The 26,094-nt window shown below is 37.9% G+C and overlaps 1 protein-coding gene across 1 annotated transcript in view; it reads left to right on the forward strand.

The window, feature by feature from the left end:
* Nucleotides 1–25,252, forward strand: part of LOC116267554 (ABC transporter C family member 2-like) — a 93,359-nt gene extending 68,107 nt beyond the window's left edge. Inside the window, exons 17-28 of the mRNA XM_031649346.2 lie at nt 8,967–9,167; nt 9,243–9,341; nt 10,490–10,642; nt 12,011–12,411; nt 13,225–13,405; nt 13,534–13,857; nt 15,310–16,066; nt 16,594–16,715; nt 17,016–17,261; nt 20,647–20,748; nt 21,015–21,333; nt 24,724–25,252. Coding sequence (XP_031505206.1) covers nt 8,967–9,167; nt 9,243–9,341; nt 10,490–10,642; nt 12,011–12,411; nt 13,225–13,405; nt 13,534–13,857; nt 15,310–16,066; nt 16,594–16,715; nt 17,016–17,261; nt 20,647–20,748; nt 21,015–21,333; nt 24,724–24,818 — 3,000 coding nt within the window. The 3' untranslated portion in view covers nt 24,819–25,252. The remainder of the gene's footprint in view (nt 1–8,966; nt 9,168–9,242; nt 9,342–10,489; nt 10,643–12,010; nt 12,412–13,224; nt 13,406–13,533; nt 13,858–15,309; nt 16,067–16,593; nt 16,716–17,015; nt 17,262–20,646; nt 20,749–21,014; nt 21,334–24,723) is intronic.
* Nucleotides 25,253–26,094: the final 842 nt, after the last annotated feature.

Genomic DNA, 26,094 nt, shown 5'->3' on the forward strand with positions numbered 1-26,094 from the left:
CATCCCCCCAAAAGTAAGATGGTACATGGCTCTGTATCATGAGAGTACAAACAACTTCTAATAAATGTCAATGCTTTCTCTCTACAACACCATTCTGTTGCGAGGTATGTGGACAAGTGAATTGAGGAACAATTCTATGTTTTGAGTAAAATTTTAAAAGATTGGACGATTTGAATTCAAGAGCATTGTTAGTGCAAACTGACTTAACAGAAACTCCAAATTGAGTCTTTATTTCAATAATAAGATTTTGAAGGATACATATAGCTATAGAACGTTCCTTCAAAAGGAAAACCCAACTAACACGAGAGAAATCATCAACTACGACAAGATAATACCAAAATTTAGATCGGCTAGCAGTACGACTAGGCTCCCACACATCGACATGAAGTAAATCAAACATACTATGACTTGAAGGACTTAGACTCGAAGGAAAACTACTCTTAATGTGTTTTCCAAGTTGACAGACTTCACACTGGAGTGACTCTAACATGAAAAGCTGAGGAAACAAGCAACGAAGTTTTGACACTGATGGATGCCCAAGTCTGAGATGCCACTGAAGACTGGTAGGTTTGGATGGAACTGATGTAGCAGCTGTGTCCATGACCTCAAACAGGAAATAGACTCCCCCTCGTTCATGGCCTCCACTAATCATCTTCCCAGTCTGCAAGTTCTAAAACCAATACGAACTAGGATAAAACATGACTCTACGGTTCAAATCATGAGTCAACGGTTCAAATCATGAGTCAGCCCTTTAACTGAGAGAAGATAAGTGGGAAAGTCAGGAGCAAACAACACGTTATTCATAGTTAAACAATCAGAAATTTCACACTGCCCCAACCGATAATAGGAGAGAATCTCCTATCTGCACGCTTCACCTGTCTAGGTTGAGGAAAATGGTGAAGCATAGTGAACAAGTTTGGTTGACTGCAAAAGTGCTTGGAGGCACCAAAATCAATAATCCATGACATACCTGGATCATAGTTCTGCATAGTGGTGGAAAAAGCAGAATCACCCACAACTGTAGACGCCAAGGAGGAAGATGAGGTTTTCTGAGCAAAAAATTGTTCATACTCCGATTTACTCATACTAACAGTGACCTTTTCTGCATTTGATTATGTGTGGTCATCTTCAACATGTGAAACTTTTGGGATATGAGATGAACTCTTGATCTTTGATGACTCAGGGCCTCGAACCATTGGGCAACCATGTTTATTTCAGCATCTATCTTCTAGATGACCAAGTCTTCCACAAAACGTGCATTGAAATCTACTACGTCCACCTCCTGAACTACGACCTCCTCTCCCTCTATTGAAGGCCTGTCCTCGGCTTCCTGAGATGGCTAAGGACTGCCCATGTCCTCCTGGGACAACTAATGCTAAAGAGGGTGCATCAGTTGAGGATGGAGAGAGTCACCACCAAACGACTGACCCTGTTATAGGGATCAGCAAGGTCTGGAATTTCAGCTCCAGTCAACATTTGGGCTTTGCTCACTACAAAATCAGGAGATAACCCAGCTGAAGAGGGTGCATCAGTTGAGGATGGAGAGAGAGTCACCGCCAGATGGCTGAGCTTGTTATAGGGATCAGCAAGGTTTGGAATTTCAGCCCCAGTCAACATTTGGGCTTTGCCCACTACAAAATCAGGAGATAACCCAACTAAAAATTTAGCCACCATGTGCTGCTCAAAGTGGGTTTTGTAGAATGATTGACACGGGGGACGTGGGGCTTTGAGCCTCTCATAGGCTGATTTGACTAACGCAAAGTATTGGGCCAGATCTGAGTCACCTTGTTGGAGTTTAAGAACTTCTTCTTCAACCTGCAAGACTTTGCTCATATTCTTATCTTGAGAGTAAGTTTGCTTCAGAAATTCCCACATATGCTTGGCAGAGGTATAATACGCAATCGTAGAAGTGATGTGTGCCTGCACGCTATTCATAATCCATGACATTACAATATTATTATCTTCCTCCCATGTAGAATATTTTCCTGTCTTAGTTAGGGTTCTTCCTCCTCAATAACATGTTTCTTTCTGTGCCCCTTAACAGACATCATAAATACGCGTGACCAGATTTCATAGTTTGAGCTGTCTAACTTCACGGTAGACCCAAAAGAAAGAAGATTCCTAGAGACTTTATATCTCCCTGCGTATCAGCAATAGCATCCCTCTGCTCCATAGTGAAGATCAAAGAAAAATCTCTGCACACTTAATGTAGACTGCTGAACCAAAAAAAAAATGAACGTGCAGGCAAAAAAATCCAGTCACAGATTTTAACGTCTAGATGTTGTTAACATGCATTTAAAGCAGGTAGCAGTCACACCTCCTTCACGACCCTGAACAGCAGAAAACTTTATTGACAATTACTGCTGAAAAACAAACTTACAGACGAAGACTGCCGCTGCTTTTTCTGTTCTCAACCTCAACTCTCAAACAGCAAGTCCACATCTTGCTGTTCCACAATCAGCAATGTCAACAAACCATCTCCACGATCAGCAACAGCTATCCACGACCAGGAACAACAACAGGCAATCTCTGATCAGCAACAAGGACAGGATCCCAGCAGCCACACCATGTCCGCGACAGGCAACCTCTGATCAGCAACAACGACAAGATCCCAGCAGCCACACCATGTTCCATGAGTGGATCTGATCATGCGTTCCACATAAGCGTGATCAGATTCCACCCATCAGCGAGCAGTAGAGAGAAGAAGAAGAAGGAGACGAGAAAGGAGAGGGGGAGACGAGAGAGGAGGAAGAAGAAATCTGACAGTCACCGGAGAGGAGATCGTCGGAAATCTGCCAGTCGCCGGCAGCCTGAAGTGATCACATCGCTGGCTCTGATACCATGTCATCGTGAGAGAAAGGGAGAGAAGAAAACACGTCCAACTTGTTATGGATCACTTACCCTAATCCTTACTAAAGGGAGAATAAGGGTACAAAACAAAATTACAATGTAAACAAAAAAATTACTGAAAATAATTAAGGAACTGTCAGGTTCTTTAATATTCTAAAAACTACCTCAACGTCAACATATAAAAAACACAATTACTAAAGGACTATTTTTATCATCGTCTTCTTGTTTAAATATAATGGCTCCTATTGATGTTGATTGGAGTGTGGATCCTAATAATATGCACTCTTTTACTGGTTCTTATATTTTCTATTGTGATTCTCTGATACCTTGACATTCAAGAATAGAGATGTCCTCCTCAGTTGTATTTACCCCGTTAGCTTCTTTTTTCAGTTTTTTTTTTCTCTCTTTCCTTTTTTTTTTTGGGGTGTTAGGGAGAAGAATGCCCACAAACTGCTTAACTGCTTACATGGCATAGAATAAGAAAGTGTTGCGAGGACAGTGAATACAGGTGGTCATGAAAAAGATTAGTTTTCTTTTAGATGTCTGATATGTTTCAGCATGCTCTTTTCTCGTCTTGAATAAGCAGAACAGGCTGCTGCTTCCTGTCAAGCAAAACAGGGAGTGGTAGAATAAAGAAGTAATGAGAAACAAAACATAATCAGTCTGGCCTGTAGATGTGAATATATCGGCTGAAAAGGCATGCTGGAGGAGAAGAAAACAGCGAAGCACAGAAAAGCAGGCCGACATCAACTAATATTCAGAAGGCAGAAATTCGTCAGATGTTGGGGAAGTTGCAGACAACAATATGTAGGAGACAAAAAATGGGAGACAATAATCAGGCAGCAGAGATTTTTCAGACGACAAGCAAATATAGTAATATAGATATTTCAAACAACAATGAGCAGAGCAAGTAGGATCTTTGAGGCAGATGAGAAGAGAAGGGGAAAGGTTGCAACACAAGCAAAACATTTTAGACAATAAAAATAGAAAAGATGCAGGAAAAGCGAGAGGGAAATGAATAAAGCTGAAATTCTGATTTTGAGGCAGAGAACGAATCAATCTCCCAGGTTATACATTTGGCAGCTAGCTGTTCCTCATCACCTACCCTGATGCCTTGTTAGAATTGATTACCTGGAACTGTTTCATGTGAAGGAAGAATAGGACATTAGTGGCTAGAGAAAGAGATCTGTTCAACAGGTCAAAGGCATTGATGCCAAGGGCATGGCCTCATCTTGATTATATGAATGAATAGTTACATAGACTGACGAGTGTAAAACATTATACATAAATAACAAGATTGCCAACATGTGGATGCATGTTATTATTAACACATAATAAAGACATGTTGCATTCTGGATTGGATTGAGATCCAAACCCAAAACAGCAATGATGTCTTTTCAGTTGGGATAGATCATTCCAATCGAAACTGATTTCATATAATAATCTGTAAAATGTTTATCTTCTTGCTTGTTTTTCCTAGTTTTACTTGGAGATAATATCTGTGAGCAATATCCTTTTGTATCAACACGCTTTTAAGATACTCCCATGTTGCACTAGCTTTCTTATAGTAACTAAATTTGAAGCAATTTTGTGGGCTACTCCACTATATATCCGTGAAAGAATTATGGCATTTTTCTTTCCCAGTTATCCATCTTTTTGAAGTATTCCTCTGTGGCTTTTTCTTTTTCTCCATCATCTAAAGCCCCTTTTCTACACCATTATCAATCTTTACTAGTTTGAGAGTATGTTGAATAACCATGCCTTCTGTCACACCTCAACCCTTTTGACCCTCAAATAACCTTTTTTTTAACATAAAACATTGAGGTGCAACGACACAACAATTCAAAAGGAAATGAGTCATGCAATTCAAAACAATAGGGTAAGCTTTCCATTATATAATCAATTTCGTTCATACAAAATTACTCCACATTTCTCAATAACACATATTACAAAAATGCTCTAAAACCATGACATTGAAGTATAACAAAAACAAGACATCAATAAGATCAAAACAAGACGCGCTGGCACTATAATTGACCCGTAACCTCCCCAATAGAATGTGAGTAGAGCCATCTGATCTGCCTGCTACCCCGGGTCCGCCAAAGCCTGAAAAAGAAAGACAACTGAAGGCTTAGCCTTTGTAGTATGACAACAAGCCAGGTAAATCCCCAACCTCTAAGGTAAGGGCTCAAATATGAGATATAACAAATATGAAAACAAATTACTATCATGTTGTGATAGGGCATACAGTCACATGACTTGTCAAGAAGGCCCCTCACATAAAACACGACATACAAAAACCACTCAATGGCCACGACCAACATATTTCATAATCACATTCACTTCATGAATATTCACTTCATTCACATTCTTATCATTTACATTAGCTTTAGTGAATTGACAGTTCCTGTGAGTGCAAACACAGACACGTGCACACCGCGGGCGGCCTACAGCAGGGAGACAACCCCCGTGGTGGCCCGAAATAATATGGATCCATTCACACTGCAGCGGAAGAGCACTCATCCATGGATGTGTGAATTCCAAGGAGAGATAGTTAGCCTTCCCTAGGACACCCAGTTTGGGAAGGCGGGAGCCCAACACTCCAAGCACTTCATACAACAATACCCTGGGGCCTTGTAGCGCCTCGCTCCCAAACACATTGCCACAACCTACTGGTCTCTCATCTCTATTTTTTCTTTCTTATCATTCTGATTGCACATTCACAAAATGACTGGCTAGCTCATGAGGTTGGTTCACTTCACGAGTGCACCCACACCTTCAATTGCCTCCACATGAGGGCTACACATAACATTAACATTCTTAGCTAGCCGTCATAACTTTACGGGTACAACTACCCTTCAATTCATTCATTTGTATCATGCCCATGGAAATGCACATGCAACTTACCACAACATTCACATTAATCAACTACATAAATCACATCTTTCAAAACTTAGCCAAACCACGAAGAGTAGTCTCTATCCGTGATTGGCTCGTAGCTGTCCTATGCAGTTATCATTGTAGGATGCTTTCTAATGCACAATCGAGGTCGAGGAGATACTCGACTCAATACCCTACTTCATCTATCCTAAGCAGTTATCAATTCTAGCATGCACATGCAATTGCGTAGTAATTTTCAAAACAAAACTTATTACAAAGACATTCAATTCTCATGTATACAATCATTCAATCACATCACAACCATTCAATCACATCACAATCACATAATCCAACGATCCTGGAAACACACATTCAAAAGTTGGTCCCAGGAATTTGCCTGGAATGCCGCCATACCTGTCGCACGTCGCCAAAATATCCAAAATGCCTCAAGCTTCAAACCTGGTCACTCAAGGTCTACTGGACGTGCCCGGTGTACCTGCAAACACAATCAAGCGATAAGTTCTCTACTCGCTTTGCTTTACAATTTATACAAATATAAAACATAATCATTGAGGCATGTCATCACTTCAAGAGGATGTCGACAGGTAGTGTCGACCCACAAAGCCCTCCAATAGGCCGCTTCCCAACTCCTTGAGGTTGTGACCAAATGGTTTAAGCTTCACGTTTTCGATTTGAGCCAATCACTAATCCGGTTTCTCACTTGCTTTCTTTTGTTGAGGCGTCTTTCCAATAATTACACCCAACTTACATGCTCTTTCTCAACCAACAACGCAATACGCCCATTGAAAATAGCATGCGCCAGGTGTTTGTAACAACGGTCCCACATCTTCTCAACCACATCAAATCTCTATCATGTTTCCTAATTGCTTCGAAAATCAACTTATCGTGCTAAAAAGACAATTATACACGTAGTTCCTCGTCCTTCTCAAAATAGTCATAAATTTTCTCCAAAATAACAACATCGCTAATATGCATTCCAAATCATCGAATCATGAGTCTAGCATGCTCAAATAATAATTATCAATGCACTAACAGTAAATTTTATATAATTTAAGCTGGATTAGGCCTCGCTCACCCCAATCTTAGTGTCCAAACTGCTGTAGTGTTCCCGGCAGCCACCTCAAATGTTCGATTGATCCCCAAACGGCTAAAATTAATTGTTGCTGTCACCTCCCAAGCCTTCAACTCGCTGGTATAAGGGGAATGATGCGTCCCCAAACTGCAATCCAATCCAACAGCCACAAAAGAGTGATAATCAGTGAGAGAGTGCAAGAGGAGGGTCTGCCATTAGAAAAAAGGCAGTCAGCCGTGAGATAGGTTGTTCGGTTGAGAGAGATAGGGCAGGTGCGAGCGAGAGAGTGCAGAGAGGGGGAATGCTCGGTTGAGGGGCTGACGGTGGAGAGAGGAAGCGAACAGAGAGAGAAGGGAGAGGGTTGCGCATGAGGGAGAACGGGCAGGTTAGAGGGAGAAGACTCGGTCAATGGAAAAAAAAAATAGGTAATGGGGAGAGGGAGTGAGGAGCGTAGGCAGAGAGGGAGGTCGAGCAGGGAGAGAAAGCATGGGTAGAGGGAGTGAGAGAGGGTGCAGACAAAAGGGGGAAAAGAGGAGGCGGACAGAGGGAGCGAGAGAGACTGCAGGGAGAGATGCGAGCAAAGAGACGGGAGCGTGGGCAGAGGGAGAGCGTGTGACGAGCGTGGAATGAAGAGGGGAACTTGACAGAAACAAAACAGGACAGAGGGAGAGGCGACAGAAACAACGGGAGAGGGAGGAGGAGGAGAAGGAAGAAGGAGAAAGAAGACGGAAGAGGCAGAGAGAGGTCAAGAGGGCTTACCGGAGTACCGCTGCCGCCATCTCCCTTCCTCCGGCCCAAACGTCACCGCTGCCACACCTTCCACCTCTTGTTTTTCTTCTATGCTGCGGTCGTAGCAGAAGAGGAGACGAAGAGGGAAACGAGGGAGAAGGAGGCGACGTCGGGCTCCTTCACGTATGGGGCTCGGGTCCGGGTCTGGACCCCCTCCGACCTGACCTGCCCAAATTAAGTAACGTTACACCTTCAGTGACCCATAATCCTTGGCCTTTGATGTGGGCTTCCAAACGACCCATACAAAATGCATAATTCCTTCCATCCAACTTAAATGTAGGATGAAATTTCGCGTTGTTAGGAATAATTTTGTAATGATTCTGCCATAATACTTTAAAATCTTCTTGAAAAATAAGCTTTCAAAGTTGATGAGACAAGTGTGGGAAGTGTAAGACAGTAGTATACAATAGAAGAGAACTTTGCCAAAAGTGGGCCAAGTTCTGATGCCATATATAGATGGCCAACATACAAGACACAATGAAAACAAGGTACAAAGACTTATTCTGCACTAAGGCACAAATGATAAAACTGAAAGACCTTTCCACCAAAGGATGAATAGTGAGAAAGAGCTGTCCTCTATTTATATAGGGTAGCCAATGGGGTAGCCGGTGGGCTATAGCTCATTGCTGCAAAATGAGCAGCAAAAAGAAAGAAATAAAAACGAAAAAAAAATACAGAAATTTGCACAATAGAATTTGTACAAATTATTCCTCTCTCTCTCTCTCTCGATATATATATAACCATAGTCACAGAAAATGCGTTTTTCTCGGAAAAACCTGAAAAAACGGTATAAATTAAATGGTTGTTTAAAAAAAAAACGTGTTTTTTTGAAAAAAAAAGTTAAAAACGAATTTAACGTCTTTTTTTCAGTCTTTTTCACCTTTTTCAGTTTTTTTAATGTCAAACAGTTTTTTTTTCATTCTCTTTTTTTTATTTGTTGCAAATCTACTTATCTTTTAATGTTTGTGTTATTAGTTTCTCACTTATTTTGTTTTTCCCCCATTTTTAGTTTTTTTAATTTTTAAAAACTTACCATTTTTTTCCTGTTTTTTTCCAGCTCCCCGCATTATACTCAAGAAAAACCTCACTGTTTAAAACTCCGAGACGTTATTGTAACTATATATATATATATATATATATATATATGCACACACACAGATATATCCAATAGTGTGTAAGTACATATATTGACTATCATATATACGAGCAAACATATAATATGTTTACATGTATATTCTAGCATTCACCATCTTAACATCTACTGTCAATTCTGTTTGATCTGCTTTCTTCTGTGGCTATGTGATGGTTTGAATTGATATAGTTTGCCATAACCTTTACTTTGATCATGAGACAGATGGATAAGCCCACACTGTCCAACATCAATTTAGAGATTCCAGTTGGTAGCCTTGTTGCTGTGGTTGGAAGTACTGGTCAAGGGAAAACGTCTCTGGTATCAGCAATGCTTGGGGAGATACCTTCTATGTCAACTACGAATGTTGTTATAAGGGGAACTGTTGCTTTTGTTCCACAAGTCTCCTGGATATTCAATGCAACAGTAAGTTTAATATATTTTGGAAGAGGAGATTGGCAACTGTCAACCCTTTATTACTGATAAATGTCGTTTTCACAGGTTCGTGATAATATCTTGTTTGGATCTACTTTCCAAGCTGAACGGTATCACAAAGCGATTGAAGTTACTGCATTAGAGCATGACCTGCAGTTGCTACCTGTACGTATTCATCTTGATTGAAATAGATAATGTATAATCCATGCCTATGTGACATTGATACACATTTAGAATTGGGATATGGCTCATCTTGGAAATTTGGTTTTCTAAGAAGACTACTTTTCTTATGTTTTTGTCAAATATTGGTCTGAGGCTCTACGCTACGTTTTCTCTTGTAAAAGAGTTGTATCAGTTTCAAGCAATGTCACAAATGTCATGATATTTTCGATAATATTGAACTGATAATGAAAAAATGAGAACAATGTGAAAAGCTTGAAAGATTGTGCTTTTTGAAAAAAAAAAAGTGAAAAAAGAATTTATCTTGTCTTTTCCAGTTTTTCTCTTTCTTGTTTTTGCATTTCTCATTTTTTCTCTTTTTCATTGTTAATACTATCATGGAATCAAATTTACACTTAAACTGAGCTGTTTGTCATCATTAATACATTAATTTTTTCACTTTATCTGGTTTTTTAGGTCGTTTTATCAATTTCTCATTTATTTGATTTATACTGAATTTCTAGAAAAAAAATTTGTTTTATAAAAATCTGCCAAATTTTTCTTGAGGAAAACATGTTTTTCTGAATACCTGAGAAAAATATTGCCATTAAAAACTTGAGAACAATGTCTGCGACGATGTTTTTAAGTTTGGCCTGCATTGTGGAAGAGATGAATGGGCAATTCCTTTTTCCTTGCAGAGGATACATTTCAAGTTTATGCTTTTAGCCTAGTATCTGTGACCAAAAATAGATGGCCCTTCTTTTCCTCTATAAAGGAGGACGCTTTAAGGCTATAGGCATAGTTTCTTAAGTGCTGCCTTGTCCCAATGGCTATTTTTAATGGGTTTATGAAAAGTCATAGAAGCCCTTATATTAACCTTTCAGTTTTCCCACCTTCAGTTTACTTCCTGTATGAGTTTTAGAAGTTTAAGTTTTTATGTGCTTGTGGGTAAGCTAAGGGAACGTTTGGATACGATTTGATGGTGTCCCTGCAGGTCGGTTTCTGAAAATTCAAATCCCTGTTGTGTAAATGATAGCTATATCCTTCGTGATAGGTGCATTAGCAAATAATTCCATTTCTACACTTGTTATGCTTGTGCACTGGCATTTGATATTTCTTCATTCAATTTGTAAGTTCACTATGGTCATTCTTAGGGGGGTGACCTTACTGAAATTGGAGAAAGAGGAGTTAATATTAGCGGTGGACAGAAGCAAAGAGTTTCGATGGCAAGGGCTGTATATTCCAATTCAGATGTATATATATTTGATGACCCACTAAGCGCGTTAGATGCTCATGTTGGGCGCCAGGTAATTTTCTTTATTTTGTCCTAAAATTACAGCAACCACTTGTAACGTATGGCTTCATGTAGGCTGCCGCTCAAAATTGTCTTTTCAGTGTGTGAAAAAAAAGAACATCTTTTAACAATGGAAGAAACAAATCATCTTAAATTTAAAAGATGGGAAAAAATAAAATATCTAAAAGAGCAAATGGTATATCATGAAGAATGCAAAAAGTTTGATAAAATTTTACTTTTGGAACAACCTTTTGCTCTTAATTTCACAGGTATGCACCATGTTTTCTTGAATCTGATTTCTATTCACATCTATGGTCTCTACCATTAGATTCTTTACCATTGCCTCTTATCTCCACTTGAAATGCTAGTCAAGATAAAGCGAATGGTGTTCATGCCATTCTCTTGTGTATAAGTGAAAAATATCTTTCAAGTTAGAAGAATGATTTTGTGAAAACATAAAGTTCACATGTTCAGGTGGAAGGATATATGTTTTTTTAAATTCATATAGATAGTGCTATCATTGACAAGAGAAAATTGTTGACAACGTGGGTATAATTTCTCAAATTTAGAGAGAGAATGCTAGTTGTCACCAGTAGTTGAAATTTGGAGAAAGAGAGAGGGAGTGAGAGAGAGTTGATGATGAGCATGGGGAAATGTAATATCCTTTGGTTTCATAATCAGGAGTCGAAGGAGGGGAGGTTCCTCATGTTTATTGAAATTTGAGAACCTGATGTTATCCAGCTTACTTAGCATTTGGTTTTCCTTTTTCCAGCTTGCTGGGAAAAAAATAACTGTTTTTACTTTTCTGGTTTTATATCGAAATACTTATTTCTTAGACATTGTTACTTTAGATCAATATATAAGTTTTATTGGACATTTTGTATAACCAATCAGCCTTTTAAGGAAATCAGCAGGAGTGTCTTCTAACAGTTCTGTCTACACACTATTTCAATGTTGTTTCGTAAGAAAAATTCGGAGATGCTGCTGCAGGTCTAACACAGAGACTTTCATCCCTCTCGTGTATGTGTGCAAGTGTAATATACATATAAAACTGTGCAATTCATGGTCGCCAATATCATTCTCTGCAATTTCTCGTGAAAGTTTTTCTTCAAGCATGTTCTTGCTTGTGTGCTACTAAAAATAATTTTTCATGTCTGATCCCAGATATTCTAAGGTTTAAAACATGTTTGTTAATTTGTCATATAAATTTTGATATGTATGTATGAAAAGCTTGATTTGTTTGCTTCCGTTGTGGGTTTCCAACCTTGTGGAAACACAAGCCCAGGTTGTGTTCACAAAACTACCTGTACACACATGATTTTCGCCGAAGAACATACAACTTCAGCAAGCTATTGTTGACATTGGCCTAATTTATGTTCAGGTTTTTGATAAATGTATCAAGAATGAACTGGAAGGAAAAACCAGAGTCCTAGTTACCAATCAGCTCCATTTTCTCCCTTATGTGGACAGAATTGTTCTTGTTCATGAAGGCACTGTCAAGGAGGAAGGATCCTTTGAAGAGCTAACTAACAATAGTGTCTTATTCCAAAAGCTAATGGAAAATGCTGGGAAAATGGAAGATACCATGGAAGAGAAAGTGGAAAACACTGATAGCGGTCAAATGCTTCAGAATCCTACTTCAAATGGGGAACCAGATAAGGAATCAAAGGTACAAGGTGGTTTCCTAAAAGTAAATAAACCTGCTAAGGAGGAAGGGAAATCTGTTCTTATCAAGCAAGAGGAGCGTGAAACAGGAGTTGTCGGTTGGAATGTCCTCATGAGGTAACTACATCACATGCATCTTTCTTGGTAATTTTGTCACAGTCTTCGCAACCTTTTTCATGCATGTATAGAACTAAGTCACATGGATTCATTAAAACAGTCATTGCACCCAAGTCAACATGACTCGGGTGCAATAATATCTTATCTGCTTTCTTTTTTATTGAACTGTTGGTAGCGCGACAACTTTTTTCATTTTCTTTTGGGAAAATAGGCATCCACACCTTGCACTTGTGATACATAGACATAATATATATGTGTGTGCTCATGTGTGTATCATAATCACAAATATATTTCTTGTCTACATTTCTGGAATGTTGTTTTTCTCGAGAAAATCTTGAGAATAAAAGTATAAAAGACAAGTGTAGAAAAAATAGAGAAGTTATGAGAATAGAGTATATAACTCCACACAATAAGTGTTTAGTGTTTACATATATATCCACATGAAATGCTTTTCATAAAAATTATATGTATCGGTTTTGTTTCCATGGTTTCAACTTTCACTTTTCTGGACTCAATGAGTTATTGTTGCTTTGCATGGTAGGATTTTGGCCAGCATTTTACAAGGACTGGAAACCCTCTCAGACTTGTTGAGCTTACCAAATCTAGTTCAATGCCCACTTTCACTTGGCAATTGGCATGCAATTCTTCTGGATTTGAAATTTTTTTTCATTCAAGTAACTTTAGCTGAAAGCATGCTATAGCTGTTGTGCCTCCACATGTAAATCTCTCCATTTTGTGGTTTTTTCTTTCTCCATGAAGGCATCACCTTGTGATGTGAGTGAACTACTACTACTTGTGAGGCTCTTGCTGCAGGTATGCGAGTGCATTGGGGGGGTGGGGGGTGGTTATGACCATTTTTACTTGTTATATCTCAATTGAGGTCCTCCGAGTTTCTAGCAGCACATGGTTGAGTTTGTGGACCAATCAAAGCTCCCCAAAGAGGCATGATCCAGGATTTTACAATATGATATATGCTTTTCTATCTTTTGGTCAGGTACATCAAGCAATCACTAGTTAAAGTTCTTTTTTTTTTCTTAAGAAATTGCTCATGTACATCTGTGCTCTGCAGTTCTGTCTTGTTGATTGGAAGATTTATGCCATTTATATTTTTCACTATTTCAGGTGCTGGTAACCTTGATCAATTCGTATTCGTTGATTATTTCCAGTCTTTTTGCTGCCAAGAGGCTTCATGATGCTATGTTGAATTCCATACTAAGAGCTCCTATGGTGTTCTTCCACACGAATCCAATTGGTCGGATTATTAACAGGTTTGCAAAGGACTTAGCAGATATAGACCGAAATATTGCTTTCTTTGTCAACATGTTCTTGGGCCAGATATTCCAGCTCCTATCGACATTTGTTCTTATCGGAATCGTTAGCACCATATCATTATGGGCTATCATGCCACTTCTGATCCTGTTCTATTCAGCTTATTTATACTACCAGGTATGCTGCCATATAGCATATGATTTGAAGCGATTACAGTTCCATTTGTGCAACAATCTTATGTTTTTCCTTTCTCCTGATGTTGTTTTTCTGCTTTTTTGAAAAATATCAGAGAACATACCCTGGAATGGAGATATTATGGAGATCAGCCCTTGTGACTGAAAAAATAGGTGCATGCACAAGAGGGTGGCCCATTGGCCAAAAGAAACCCCTGTAATTGCCCAAACCCATTCGGATTGTGTCACGATGCAGTGATAGAGCGATCTCCTTAGAATAGAACTAAAAGTAGAGAAGCTCTATCTCCCTTAAGGAGCACAGTTTGAGAAGGCTGACAAACTAGGATATGCTCCTCTAGGGCCTTGCACTGCCTACCCTCCAAGCAGGCTAGCCAGTGGAAAACATAAAGTGCACCCACAATGAGTGCTCCTTCCAAGCTGGCCATCATACTTTTAGTACATTATTATTTTTAGATATTGGGGATAGAACACATGAACAAATGAACATTTATTCATTAATAGTGGCATATACAATAATAATCCCAGACTTGATTCACTTTCATTCACAATGGATGGCTCATAATTTAGTCACACTCGCATGAGGTCGTAGTAGTCAGATGATAACTGAGCCGAGCCTCTTTGAGATTCATCACAATACATTACCTTGGTTTATGTGTGTAGATTTGATTAGCCTAAGACCTGGGTGTATTCATTATGTCATAATTAAAATTACATGTTCCAAATTTCCAATCAATTTTAAGTAGGCTGATTTACATTTCAAGCATATCAATCCAAACCCCGGAGAATATTCTTCCTTCTCTGGTTTGCAAATAGCTGTGCCATACAATTATCAGTCTATCATGTTATCTAACGCATGGGTCATGCTCGAAGAGTCAATCTCACCTTGAAGGCACATCTATACTTCTAAACAAGTGTATATATATATATATATATATATATATATATATATATATATATGATATGCACATGTATGTTTGTACCCATTCCAACTGCAAGCCCAAACTTAACATCCATATACACATGAAACCAATATTCCTTCCAAATCTTCATTTAACTAAATTCCATCAGATAAAATAGTCGACTAAGGCCATTATAGGCATGAATTGAGCTGGGAAGCCATCATGCCTTCCATGTGTGTTCTTAACTTCTTTCCCATTCAAATTCCAGTTTTTTTATACTCCTCTAGTGACCACTTGGCTATGCACAAGGATCTTCTTTGTTACTTAGTCGATTGCATATGTTGTTGAGTGCTAAACTGTGTTCTATGTATCAAGTTTAGAAGATATGGGAACATCACCTTGCAAACATAATGCTACATTTTTTCTGTAATCAATCTGGTGATTTAGGGCAATGTCCGTGTTACATAAGTTTCCTAACTATTTTCCTTTTTCCAACTGGAATAACTTTTTGTCTTATTATGCCTTTGCTGGGACAGAGCACTGCACGTGAAGTAAAGCGTCTGGACTCCATAACCAGATCTCCTGTCTATGCTCAATTTGGAGAAGCATTGAATGGCTTGTCGACAATACGTGCATACAAGGCATATGACAGGATGGCTAAGATAAATGGGAAATCGATGGACAACAATGTGAGATTTACACTTGTTAACATGAGTGCAAACAGATGGGTTTCAATTCGGTTGGAAACATTGGGAGGACTTATGATATGGTTAACTGCAACTTTTGCAGTCATGCAAAACCAACGTGCAAGCAATCAGCAGGCATTTGCATCAAGCATGGGTCTGCTTCTTACTTATGCTTTAAACATAACAAGCTTGTTAACATCAGTTCTGAGATTGGCGAGTATGGCAGAGAACAGTTTAAATGCTGTTGAGAGGGTTGGAACATATATAGACTTGCCTTCAGAAGCTCCTTCTGTTGTTGAAAGCAACCGTCCTCCACCTGGCTGGCCTGCATTAGGAACTATAAAGTTTGAGGATGTTGTCCTGAGATACAGACCTGAGCTTCCACCTGTTTTGCATGGCTTATCATTTACAGTTCTACAGAGTGAGAAAGTCGGAATTGTTGGAAGAACTGGAGCAGGAAAATCTAGCATGCTAAATGCTCTATTTCGTATTGTAGAGCTGGAGCAAGGGAGAATCTATATTGATGACTATGATGTTGCTAAATTTGGCCTGGAAGACCTAAGGAAGACCCTTGGAATAATACCCCAGTCGCCTGTTCTTTTCTCAGGTATGTCCATTCATTAATGCAGGGTCTGTTACTAGTGCTGAAATAAATAACCTTCATGGCAAAGAGGAAGACTGGATTACAAATGAAATACTGCATGTTATTAAGTGGCGTTCATCTGCAGCTGTGCAGATTTAAAGACTAATTAAAATTTGAAACTGCTCTATCTACATCGATTTGTATATAATTCTCTACAGAGTAAAAGGTGTGTCGGTGAAAGAGAATCTGATACTGGAAGTACTTCTGTCTTGTATATGTTTTATGCAGTGATGAATGAGATGCAGAAAAATGTTTTATCCTTGATCATGTGAAATTGTTTTATCTTCATTAATCATTTTCTAAAGAAAGGTTATTGTTATTCATAAAAAGAAAGTATTGCTGCTCTGGATATAATAAGGAGTTCTGACTGTTGGTTATGACTGGGATGTTCTTAATTATCTATTTCTTTTGGCTCTTTCGTTCACAAACTATCTTTTATAAAATCAGACTGTTCACAAGTTTGTGCTTTTTCTTGTTTTCCTTGCTTTTAGGAACGGTTAGGTTCAACCTTGACCCTTTTAATGAGCACAATGATGCTGATCTTTGGGAGTCCTTAGAGAGAGCACACTTGAAGGATGTAATCAGAAGAAACCCTTTGGGCCTTGATGCTGAGGTACAATATGGATTCAATTCCTGTTAACAGCCTTAAATTGTTGGGAACAGTAACATTTTTGCAAATCTGGGGTTACATTATATTATAATGTTCTGATCACCTGTTCCTGTTGCTTAATTCACTGTAACTTGCTATGATATATTCCCTTTCAGAATTTTATCAACTCTCAGGAAAAAAGGGAAAATGTTTGCGGCAATAATACTGTCACTTTTTTTTTTTAACAAATGTTAAAAGTGGTAAATTGGATTTCTTCACCATTCTGGAAATGGGGTATATTTTTTTTTTATTTGTCTGTTAAAGGTTTCTGAGGCGGGGGAAAACTTTAGCGTGGGCCAAAGGCAATTGCTTAGTCTTGCACGAGCGCTGCTGAGAAGATCAAAGATTCTTGTTCTTGATGAGGCAACAGCAGCAGTTGATGTTGGAACTGATGCTTTGATTCAGAAAACTATCAGGGAAGAATTTAGATCTTGCACAATGCTCATCATTGCACATCGTTTGAATACGATTATTGACTGTGATCGTGTTCTTCTGCTTAATGCTGGCCAGGTATGCATTGATTTCAGACTATCATATTACTCACAGTGGGTACAAGGTCTTGCGAGTCAATTAGAATGTTTTCTTCCATTCATTTTTTTTAATTCAACAGTTACTAGTATCATTTTAATATGACTTCAACTATTTGATGACCTTATTTTTTACGAAATAATTTCTAACGAATCCAGTCTTTCTCCTTGTTAATGTATGATGTGCTTTTCAAAAGATCTTTATAAATCATTGCTAAATGGTTGTGCAATTGCTTATAAGATTTATGCTGTCAAAAACCTTCATTCAAAATTGAATTGTGGATAGTCAAAAACAGCATAGTAGTAGTATCTTTCTTGGTTCAGCCGGTGGCGATATCAATAGTTTATTTTTCTCTTAAGTATCTTTCTTGGTTCCACTCTCCTTCTCTTCATTATGTTGACTCTTATTGTTGTTCTAAGAGTTTATACTAGCAATTTGCTTTGACATGTCTCTTGTTGTTACAAATGAAACAAGTAGGAACTATCCTTTACCCCAATGCATTAGGCGACATAATAGGAGTAGGCAAGAGTCCTGTTTCTCCAAAGCAACCACAGACATGTCCTCCTCTTCCATGATTTTTGTAACCACGTTGTCCTCGTCTATAAGATATAGTAGTAGCCAACACATCTTGAGGGCTACTCTTAGAAGTCTCTTGTCTCAGAAAAATCCTTCAATGTTGGTTGATACTAAATCAATTTAACTCACAGTATCTCATACTTGGGTAACTCTGACAAACTAGTCAAGGTAGTAACCAACATATTATAATCTGGCCTAAGTGCACCTGCACCTTTTTGACATCATTAATGGGAGAACCCACAAGAGTCAACTGATCTGTAATCAACTTCACCTTGTTGAGATATTCTAATATTCACATTTTTCCCTTCCTCACCATCTGAAACTCCCTTTTCGAGAACATAATTTTTGCTTGTGGGGCCTGTTAATATGCCTTCATAAGCATATCCAAGAGCTCAATGGCTGAACAAAACTCATTGACCTCAACAAGAACCTGTTGTGATAGGATTGATGTGATGTAACACAAAAAACTGATCCTTCCTCTCCCATGCCTCAGTCGGGATTTCTAACCTGCACCTTGGGAACTGTCTTTTTCTCATATTTTTCCTTTTGATGAATAAACTTTGGTAGGACTAATGTTGTGACACTCCAATGTCATGCACAACTAAACACAAAAAGGAAATAGATACAAAGAACTTTTTTTTTATAGGGTCACTATGACCCAGCAGAAGGGAACAAATTACACACCTACGTTAGTTGGCATAGGCCCGATCTATCTATTGCATACAGATAACTTTCTTGTGTAATTAGCATACAGCACGATCTGTCCTAGCAGTTAATGTTTCTAATGAAAAACTCCTATTATTAAAAACATTAACTTTATATCGGAGAGCCACATCTCTCAAGTCCAAGTCTCAAACAACCAAAAAGTTGTACAAGTATGTATAAACAAAAGTGCATAGGGAAAATGTATATGACATTGTTGCATTTCTTCCCAGCAATCCCCTATCCTTCCAACCTCCCAATCAAAGAGTTCATCATCTGTTATATAGTGAGAACCTAATGAAGGCAAATAGTCATAGTATCGGCATAACCTCTGATTACAATGAAAATCGTAACAAGATCTCTGATATATCATTTTAGTGTAAAGTTTATGTATTGTATTGACTGTTAAAATAATAATGAGTGAGTATCATTACTGTAGGCAAACTCACTCCAACACTGGTGGTAATACTTGAATCGTAGTTCAAAAGGATCAATAATTTTGGTTTGCTGATTTCTTCAGCATTCCAGCGAATCAAACTCAATCTAATTTGTTGATATGTTACGATATGGGGTACAGGTCTGCCTGTCCGATATGCGATAAGTTGTCCCTTTTACAACATTGGATGATAATCTAGTATCATGTAGTAACAAGGAAAAGGTTGTAGCCAAGTCCTGTGTTGAGGCAGAATGTAGATCCCTGGCCATTGCTACAGCTGAAGCTACTTGTGTTCATAACTTGTTGACTATAGTAGGCAAAGATGCCAAAAAGATTGCTTGCTTGATTCTACCATGTGATAACTGAAATGCTATGAACATGTCATTCCGATCCTATTCACCACAGTCAAGCTATGCATATTGATTGATCTAAATAGTTGATGAGAAATTGGGTCTGAGTTTGTTAAGATTGTGAGTAGATTGCAAATTTATTCAGCAAAGACCAAGGATAGGCACTGAATACTTAGACGCAAGTTGTTTGTGGTCTATGTTCACCGTACAACCTGAAGGAGAGTGAAAGATGGGTATTGATGTTTTTGATCTTGGTTCTCTCAAATTATTCATATTGTATTTTAGCATAGGTGCATTTGACTAATGTTAATTCTGTAATTTTGTAATTAATTAATGTATTCTTATGACCATTGTAATCTGTGTTATTATGACCAAATACAATTAGGACACATGCAAGGAGGTGTGGCTTCCAACATACTGCTGAAAGGATTCCTCTTCTCTCTCTCTTCTTGTCTGCTCGTAGAACAAATCTGGGCATCAAGATCATACAAGCTTCCCGATCCACCTGGTTTTAAAACCATGTGGTCTAGTGTTTATAGCCATGCCCAGGCAAGTGCCTAATGGGTGGCAATAAGATGTTTTAGGCAACATAAGAAAATTAGAAACTTCATTAATCACAATTGTGGGTGTTCTTTCCAAATACACATGTGTATGTTTGGGTTTGTATGTGTGTTCCATTTTTGTGCTTGCCATCTTTGTTGAAGAAGGGAAGAGCAGGCTGTAGAATCCCACAGATGGTTGGAAAGCAGCAGCCACAAAGTCGGAAGGCACAATTCCTCTTATATATATATATATATATATATATATATATATATATATATATATATATATATACCACTGGTGGAGTCATAAAAGTTTTGGCGCAGGGGCACTAATTCAAAAAATGTTGACCCTTAAAATACATTGTAAATTACTAAGAAGATCATATATAAATAAGTAAATGATTGAGGGGCACGAATATATAAAACAAGCAACAGCAAATACACTGATTTTGTGGGCCTGTCTTGAAACTGCCTACATGAACCCACATGTGGCTCTGCCCCTCATATATATACTGTTTTTTGGTGCTGACAAGATTATATATTCTAAGCAGAACTTTGCGGGCCTGGTGCCTAAGCATTAAGTGGCACTTTTGACAACTTAAAACACGAAAACAGCTTTTCTTCCTATGGAGGCAGGTCCCCATTATGAATTTTTTGTCCTTAAGAACAGGTCCCACAATACTATTTGTCTGGCAACACTGGGTATGTCTGTATATAATTTCATGTATTGTGATGTCTAATTGTAATAAAATGCTTTGCAGGTTTTGGAGTTTGACACACCTGAGAATCTTTTATCTAATGAAAACAGTGCCTTTTCCAAGATGGTTCAAAGCACTGGAGCTGCAAATGCACAATATTTGAAGGTATCTGTCTCAAAGTTCCTAAGTAATGCTTCAAGTTGGTGATCCTTATGTTTATCATCCTCCCATCTGTTCCACTGATTTTGTCTTGTTTTTTATTTTGATGGTTTAATTTTTCTCCATTTTATGTCATCATGAAATGCTGAATCATGTCTTGCACTTGTATTTGATGCTTGCTTCACCTTGACTTGTTCGGCTTGGTACTGGCTTTTTCACCTTTTTAGCTGTTACGATACTCTTGTAACTTGGCAAAGATATCTATGATGCAGAGTATTGTTTTGGGTGATCCTGAAAATAGATCAGGAGGTACCAAGCAATTGGATAAGAAGAGAAGATGGATGGCCTCTTCACGTTGGGCAGCTGCTGCACAATATGCTCTTTCTATCAGCCTCACTTCTTCACATAATGATCTCCAACAGATGCTGGAGATTGAGGAAGAAGATAGCATCGTCAGGAGGACCAGGGATGCTGTAATTACTTTGCAACGTGTTCTGCAAGGGAAGCATGATAGTGACATCGAGGAGACATTAAACCAATATCAGGTCCCAAGAGATAGATGGTGGTCCACATTATACAAAGTAGTTGAAGGTATTGTAGCTTAGTGCCTTTTTGTCATTTGAAATGGGCATGCCTTTGAAATAGGATTTCTTACTCACTTGTTTCTGAAAATAGTTGTGGCTACACTTCCCTGTTTGTTTATCTTATTCTAATACAAGTTTTGCTCTCCCATTGCTGAGTATTGAAGCACCTACTTTTGAATCTGAAAGTCTTCTATTTTTCGTGGGGTTTGTAGCTGCAAGTATCTCACTTATTGGTTTTTTAATTCCTCCATCAACCACATACTCATGCATTTCAATATTTCTGTTGTAGTTAACTCATTTGGCCATGGGATTCATTTCATTTTGTCAAGCTTTGGTCGTCACTGAAGTTTCATGGTTGAATTGTTTGTGATATGGTGGTGAGATGGGTAGATCAAGGCCCTCAAAATGAGAACCCAAATTGGTGCAGTGCCTGTCAAGAATTATTACTATCATCCATCTGAAATTATGTGTGTAGGGGTCTGGCTTGAGTTATTATTTGTCAGATTTTTTATTTCCAGACCTGTTCGACGTGAGAAGAAAATATGACACAACAAAGAAGGGGTTTCTCCAACAATATGGCCGCAACTTCGGAACCTTCAGCCATGCCCCAGTTTTCAACATAAAAGACTTACATTACTTAAGAATACAATGTAAAGTACATAAATTGTAGTCCTCCTTACATGGATTTGGGTTGAGTCTAATAATAAACATATTTGTTTTTTCACCCCCACTCAAGTTGTACATGGTTTTGAACCGTAAACTTGTGTTTATGCATCTACAACCTGTGTTTAAGCATTTTATAAATAAATCTGCAGCTTGCTCTTCACTTCGAACAAGTTCAAGTTTAATCTCCTTTTCTTCTACCTTCTTGCAAAGTGTTGGTGGATCTTGATATGTTTGGCACAAATATGGTGCACTGGATCAAATTAACATATTTATGGCACTTTGACCTTCACGTAATATATGACATCGAGAAATCCTTTCTCCAACTTCGGTTAACAATTGTTGAACCCAGTAAACACACTGTATCCTAAGACCAACCACCGGTCGTAAGGATCTCTTTGTAAAGGACTCCACCGAACTCTCAAGTCAAGTTCAAATGACTTGATATAAATCCTCAAAAAATAACTTACAGTAAGAAAAATTTGAGACAAATCACTCACGAAAGATAACTAAAAGTTGCACCAATGGATAATTTTCAAGAAGGGAGAAATCCCTTGTTTATAGAGGAAGAAGAATAGTGCCTAGAGCTTTGCTGAACAACTAGTCAAAGTCTGGTCAAAGACCAACGTCAACCGGATTGCAGCTCAAAAATATGGAATAAAAAGTAATTAAAAATGAATAAAAATACTTACATCCATATATGTGTGTATGTATATATATGTATATAATATCATTTTCTTATGTATACATATTTGTACGAACACATATATGATAATGATATATGTACAATGGCATATATACATATATTTACTGGTTTTCTAAACACCCCCTCCCTCTACACTTACGTGTAACAACCAAATGTTTATTCAATAAGAAATTAAATCTACAAAGCACATAGGGCCTTGGTGAAGAAATCAATTAGTTAAGTATTTGAGGTCACATATGATAAGTCCACAGTTTCCTTTTAAATATTCTTCTTGAACATAGTGGCAATTCATTTCTATATGTTTAATTGTCTCATGAAATGTACGATTACTTGCTATATAAATAATAGCTATATAAATAACACTCATGTATCAGATGTTGATAAAAAAACTCCCGTCCTGAATTAATTTCTTCAACCACACAATTTTCCATAGTTCTTGTTACCCTAGCTCAATATTCAGCTTCAGTTGAGGAACGTGACACTTTTTGTGACTTCTTACACCTCTTTGATAATAATGAATCACCTAAAAAGACACAAATTTAGTTGTGCAGTCTATTTGTCAAGGCAGCTAGGTGCTACCTGCCTAGTAGGCCAAAAAGGTAACCCATTTTTTTTAATCTTTTTAGTTATATAATAGTGTTTAAACTTATTACTAATATTTGAAGTGTATATAATAGTAATATAACAAGCATAATCAATTTTAACGATAAAAAATTAATTGTTGGTGAGATTGAAATTCAATACAATCGTTGAATATGCAAAGTCAATAGCAGAAGTTCAACATTTCTCAATAAATACAATGGTTGAGTATGTATATATATTGAGAGAGAGGGGGCGACAGAGAGATAAACTATTGTGTAATTTTTTATGTGTACGTGCGCGCGCGCACACACACACACACACACACACACACAGAGAGAGAGAGAGTGTATACACACATGCATGTATATAAATGTATTTTTTTATATATATTTTTAAATTTTTTGCATTATTGTTGCTGTCAATGGCTGTCATGTGACATATGTCCAGCTGTGCCATATTGGTACTGCATGTAGGCTGCACAGCAGTGGCAGACATACATGGGGGCTGGTGTGGGCAGCGGCCCGCACCAGCCAATCAAAAATTTCTTTTAAGGACCTTGAAGTTATACTATAATGATTCAAAAATTACTAGACCTGGCTGGCGACACGTGTGCCCCTCAGCGAAAAACTCCTTGCGTCGCCACTGCTGCACACTCAAGTCAGTTGCAAGTTGTGCGCATTGCAGCTGTTGATCTTATATGTACACACACACATTCACATCACCAGTCAAGTGTTTTTCTGAAAAACTGCAAACACACGTCTATATGAGAGCTGCTGCACTGGCTGTTGGGACTTTCTCGACTGCTATTTTCCCCTGCTTGACGTTATACGTATTTGGGGCTTTTGCAACACTAAGTGTATTGGAAGTTAGTTTTTAATTGGCGTGTCCTGCTTCACTAAAAAATTGTGATCCTTTTGTGTTTGAGCATAATTGTTCCTTTGTAGCTCATGTGGGCATCGTGTTTTATTTTTCAAGCCATTTTGTATTAGCTTGAGGCTTGTACCTTTTTCTAATATCAACTGTCACAGATTTCATTTTATGTTTTTTATTGGTAAGGCCTTTCTTAAGTATTAATCAAAAAATTCTTTTTTCCTGAAAATCATAGAGAATTCATAACATGTAAAATAGGAAATGTCTGACATTATGAGTTCTGTACTAACTTAATTACAAAATGAGAATTCAGAACTGTTAGTAAAATGTTAAAATAAACTAAAAAGAGTTTTCCCTTTTCTCCAACCTCATGAAAAGCTCACAAAAATGTCTAATCCACCTTGGCAAATATTTTTGAAATGTCAAGATTTTTTTGCATTATTTTCTTCATGTTTTAGATTTAAGCATGATATTTTGAGGGAAAAAAAGAACTGCTCGTGTTGTTAAATGATCTGGGACAAAGCGAAAATGCTATTGCCTGCTTCTGCTGATTTAGTTTGAACTTATTGATTGCAGGTTTGGCAGTGATGAGTCGCTTGTCTCGAAGCCGGGTTCTGCAGCCTGATGATTTTGACGACCAAAACATCAATTGGGATCATCTTGAGATGTGACGAAGTACCAAACAATTGTCCTTTTAGTTTTCATCAGTTAAGCCAAAGGCCTAGATGCGCTGTTGGAAGAGCATCTGGTATGCGGCCACATATAAATTTCAAGTTGGTTTACGGTTGAAATGATGATGGTGAACGGGTGTTGATATCATTATTAGTGTCATTGAAAGAGAATAGGCATAGAAATTCCATTTATACAGTTACCTTCTAATCAGCATTCAGGTGCCATGTATGAGGGCTTTTTCGTGAACCTTTGCATTTATCAGATATCATCAATCCATATGCAGACAGATATCTTTTATTGTAGGGAAAGAAAAAAAAGGGGTCACTTTGATCTTGTGGACAATTGGATGTTGGCGCTTTGTGGCAAAATTTTTCTTCGGTAGTGAAGAAGTCCAGCCTAAACTTTAAGCTGGCGGGTCATGTCCTTTATATTATCTTGCTTATTGACTTTGTACCCGTGCATAGGCATATACAACAAAGATAAATATGCCAAATGCTACTATTTGTTTGCTTTCTTATTCTCGGGAGGCCAAAATGAAACAAATGGTGTGGAGCAAAATTAATACTGGAAATGTTCCTAAATATTTGGTTGACACTGAGGATCTTTGGAGGCAACGGATGTTAATAGAAAAAAGAGAAGGCCATGGACAAGGACTTGTATCTTCGGGATGAGTTTCAGGCCTTGTTCAAAATGGAGGCATTTTGGAAAACTGAGTTCCGTTGAACATGGACTCAGCAGCATGCCAACGCTTGGTTTTCTCGCTAGAGGTTGAAATGCAAACTAAATGCGCCGTAAGATATTTTTGAGGATGTTGCATAATTTTGCTGAGCTGTTGGAAGACAGTTATCTGACCATAGGCTCGTAAATGTTGAAGAAATGTCACAATGGAGGTGATGTTTTTACTCTCAAATTTATTTGTTTCAACATAACACATCAATGTGCGATGACACAACCATTAAAATGAAGCTACTCGTACCAAAATAACAATAGGGCAAATAATTCATTTATGCACCAAAGATATTTCATGTAAAAATGATTTTACATAGTTATCAATGATTTTTATGATAAAAATGTTTTTAAAATAAAATATTGATGTCTAAATAAAAACAAGGCATCAATGAAACAAAAACATGACACTACATCATGATTACAAACAAAAATTCTTTAGTAAGTTGTTAGTTGAGCCATCTGATCAACCTATTGTCATGGGTCTACCAATACCTAAAAAATGAAAACAATAGAAGGTTGAACACTTACAGTATGACGTCAAACTAG

Source organism: Nymphaea colorata, chromosome 14, assembly GCF_008831285.2.
Source record: "Nymphaea colorata isolate Beijing-Zhang1983 chromosome 14, ASM883128v2, whole genome shotgun sequence".
Taxonomy (NCBI): domain Eukaryota; kingdom Viridiplantae; phylum Streptophyta; class Magnoliopsida; order Nymphaeales; family Nymphaeaceae; genus Nymphaea; species Nymphaea colorata.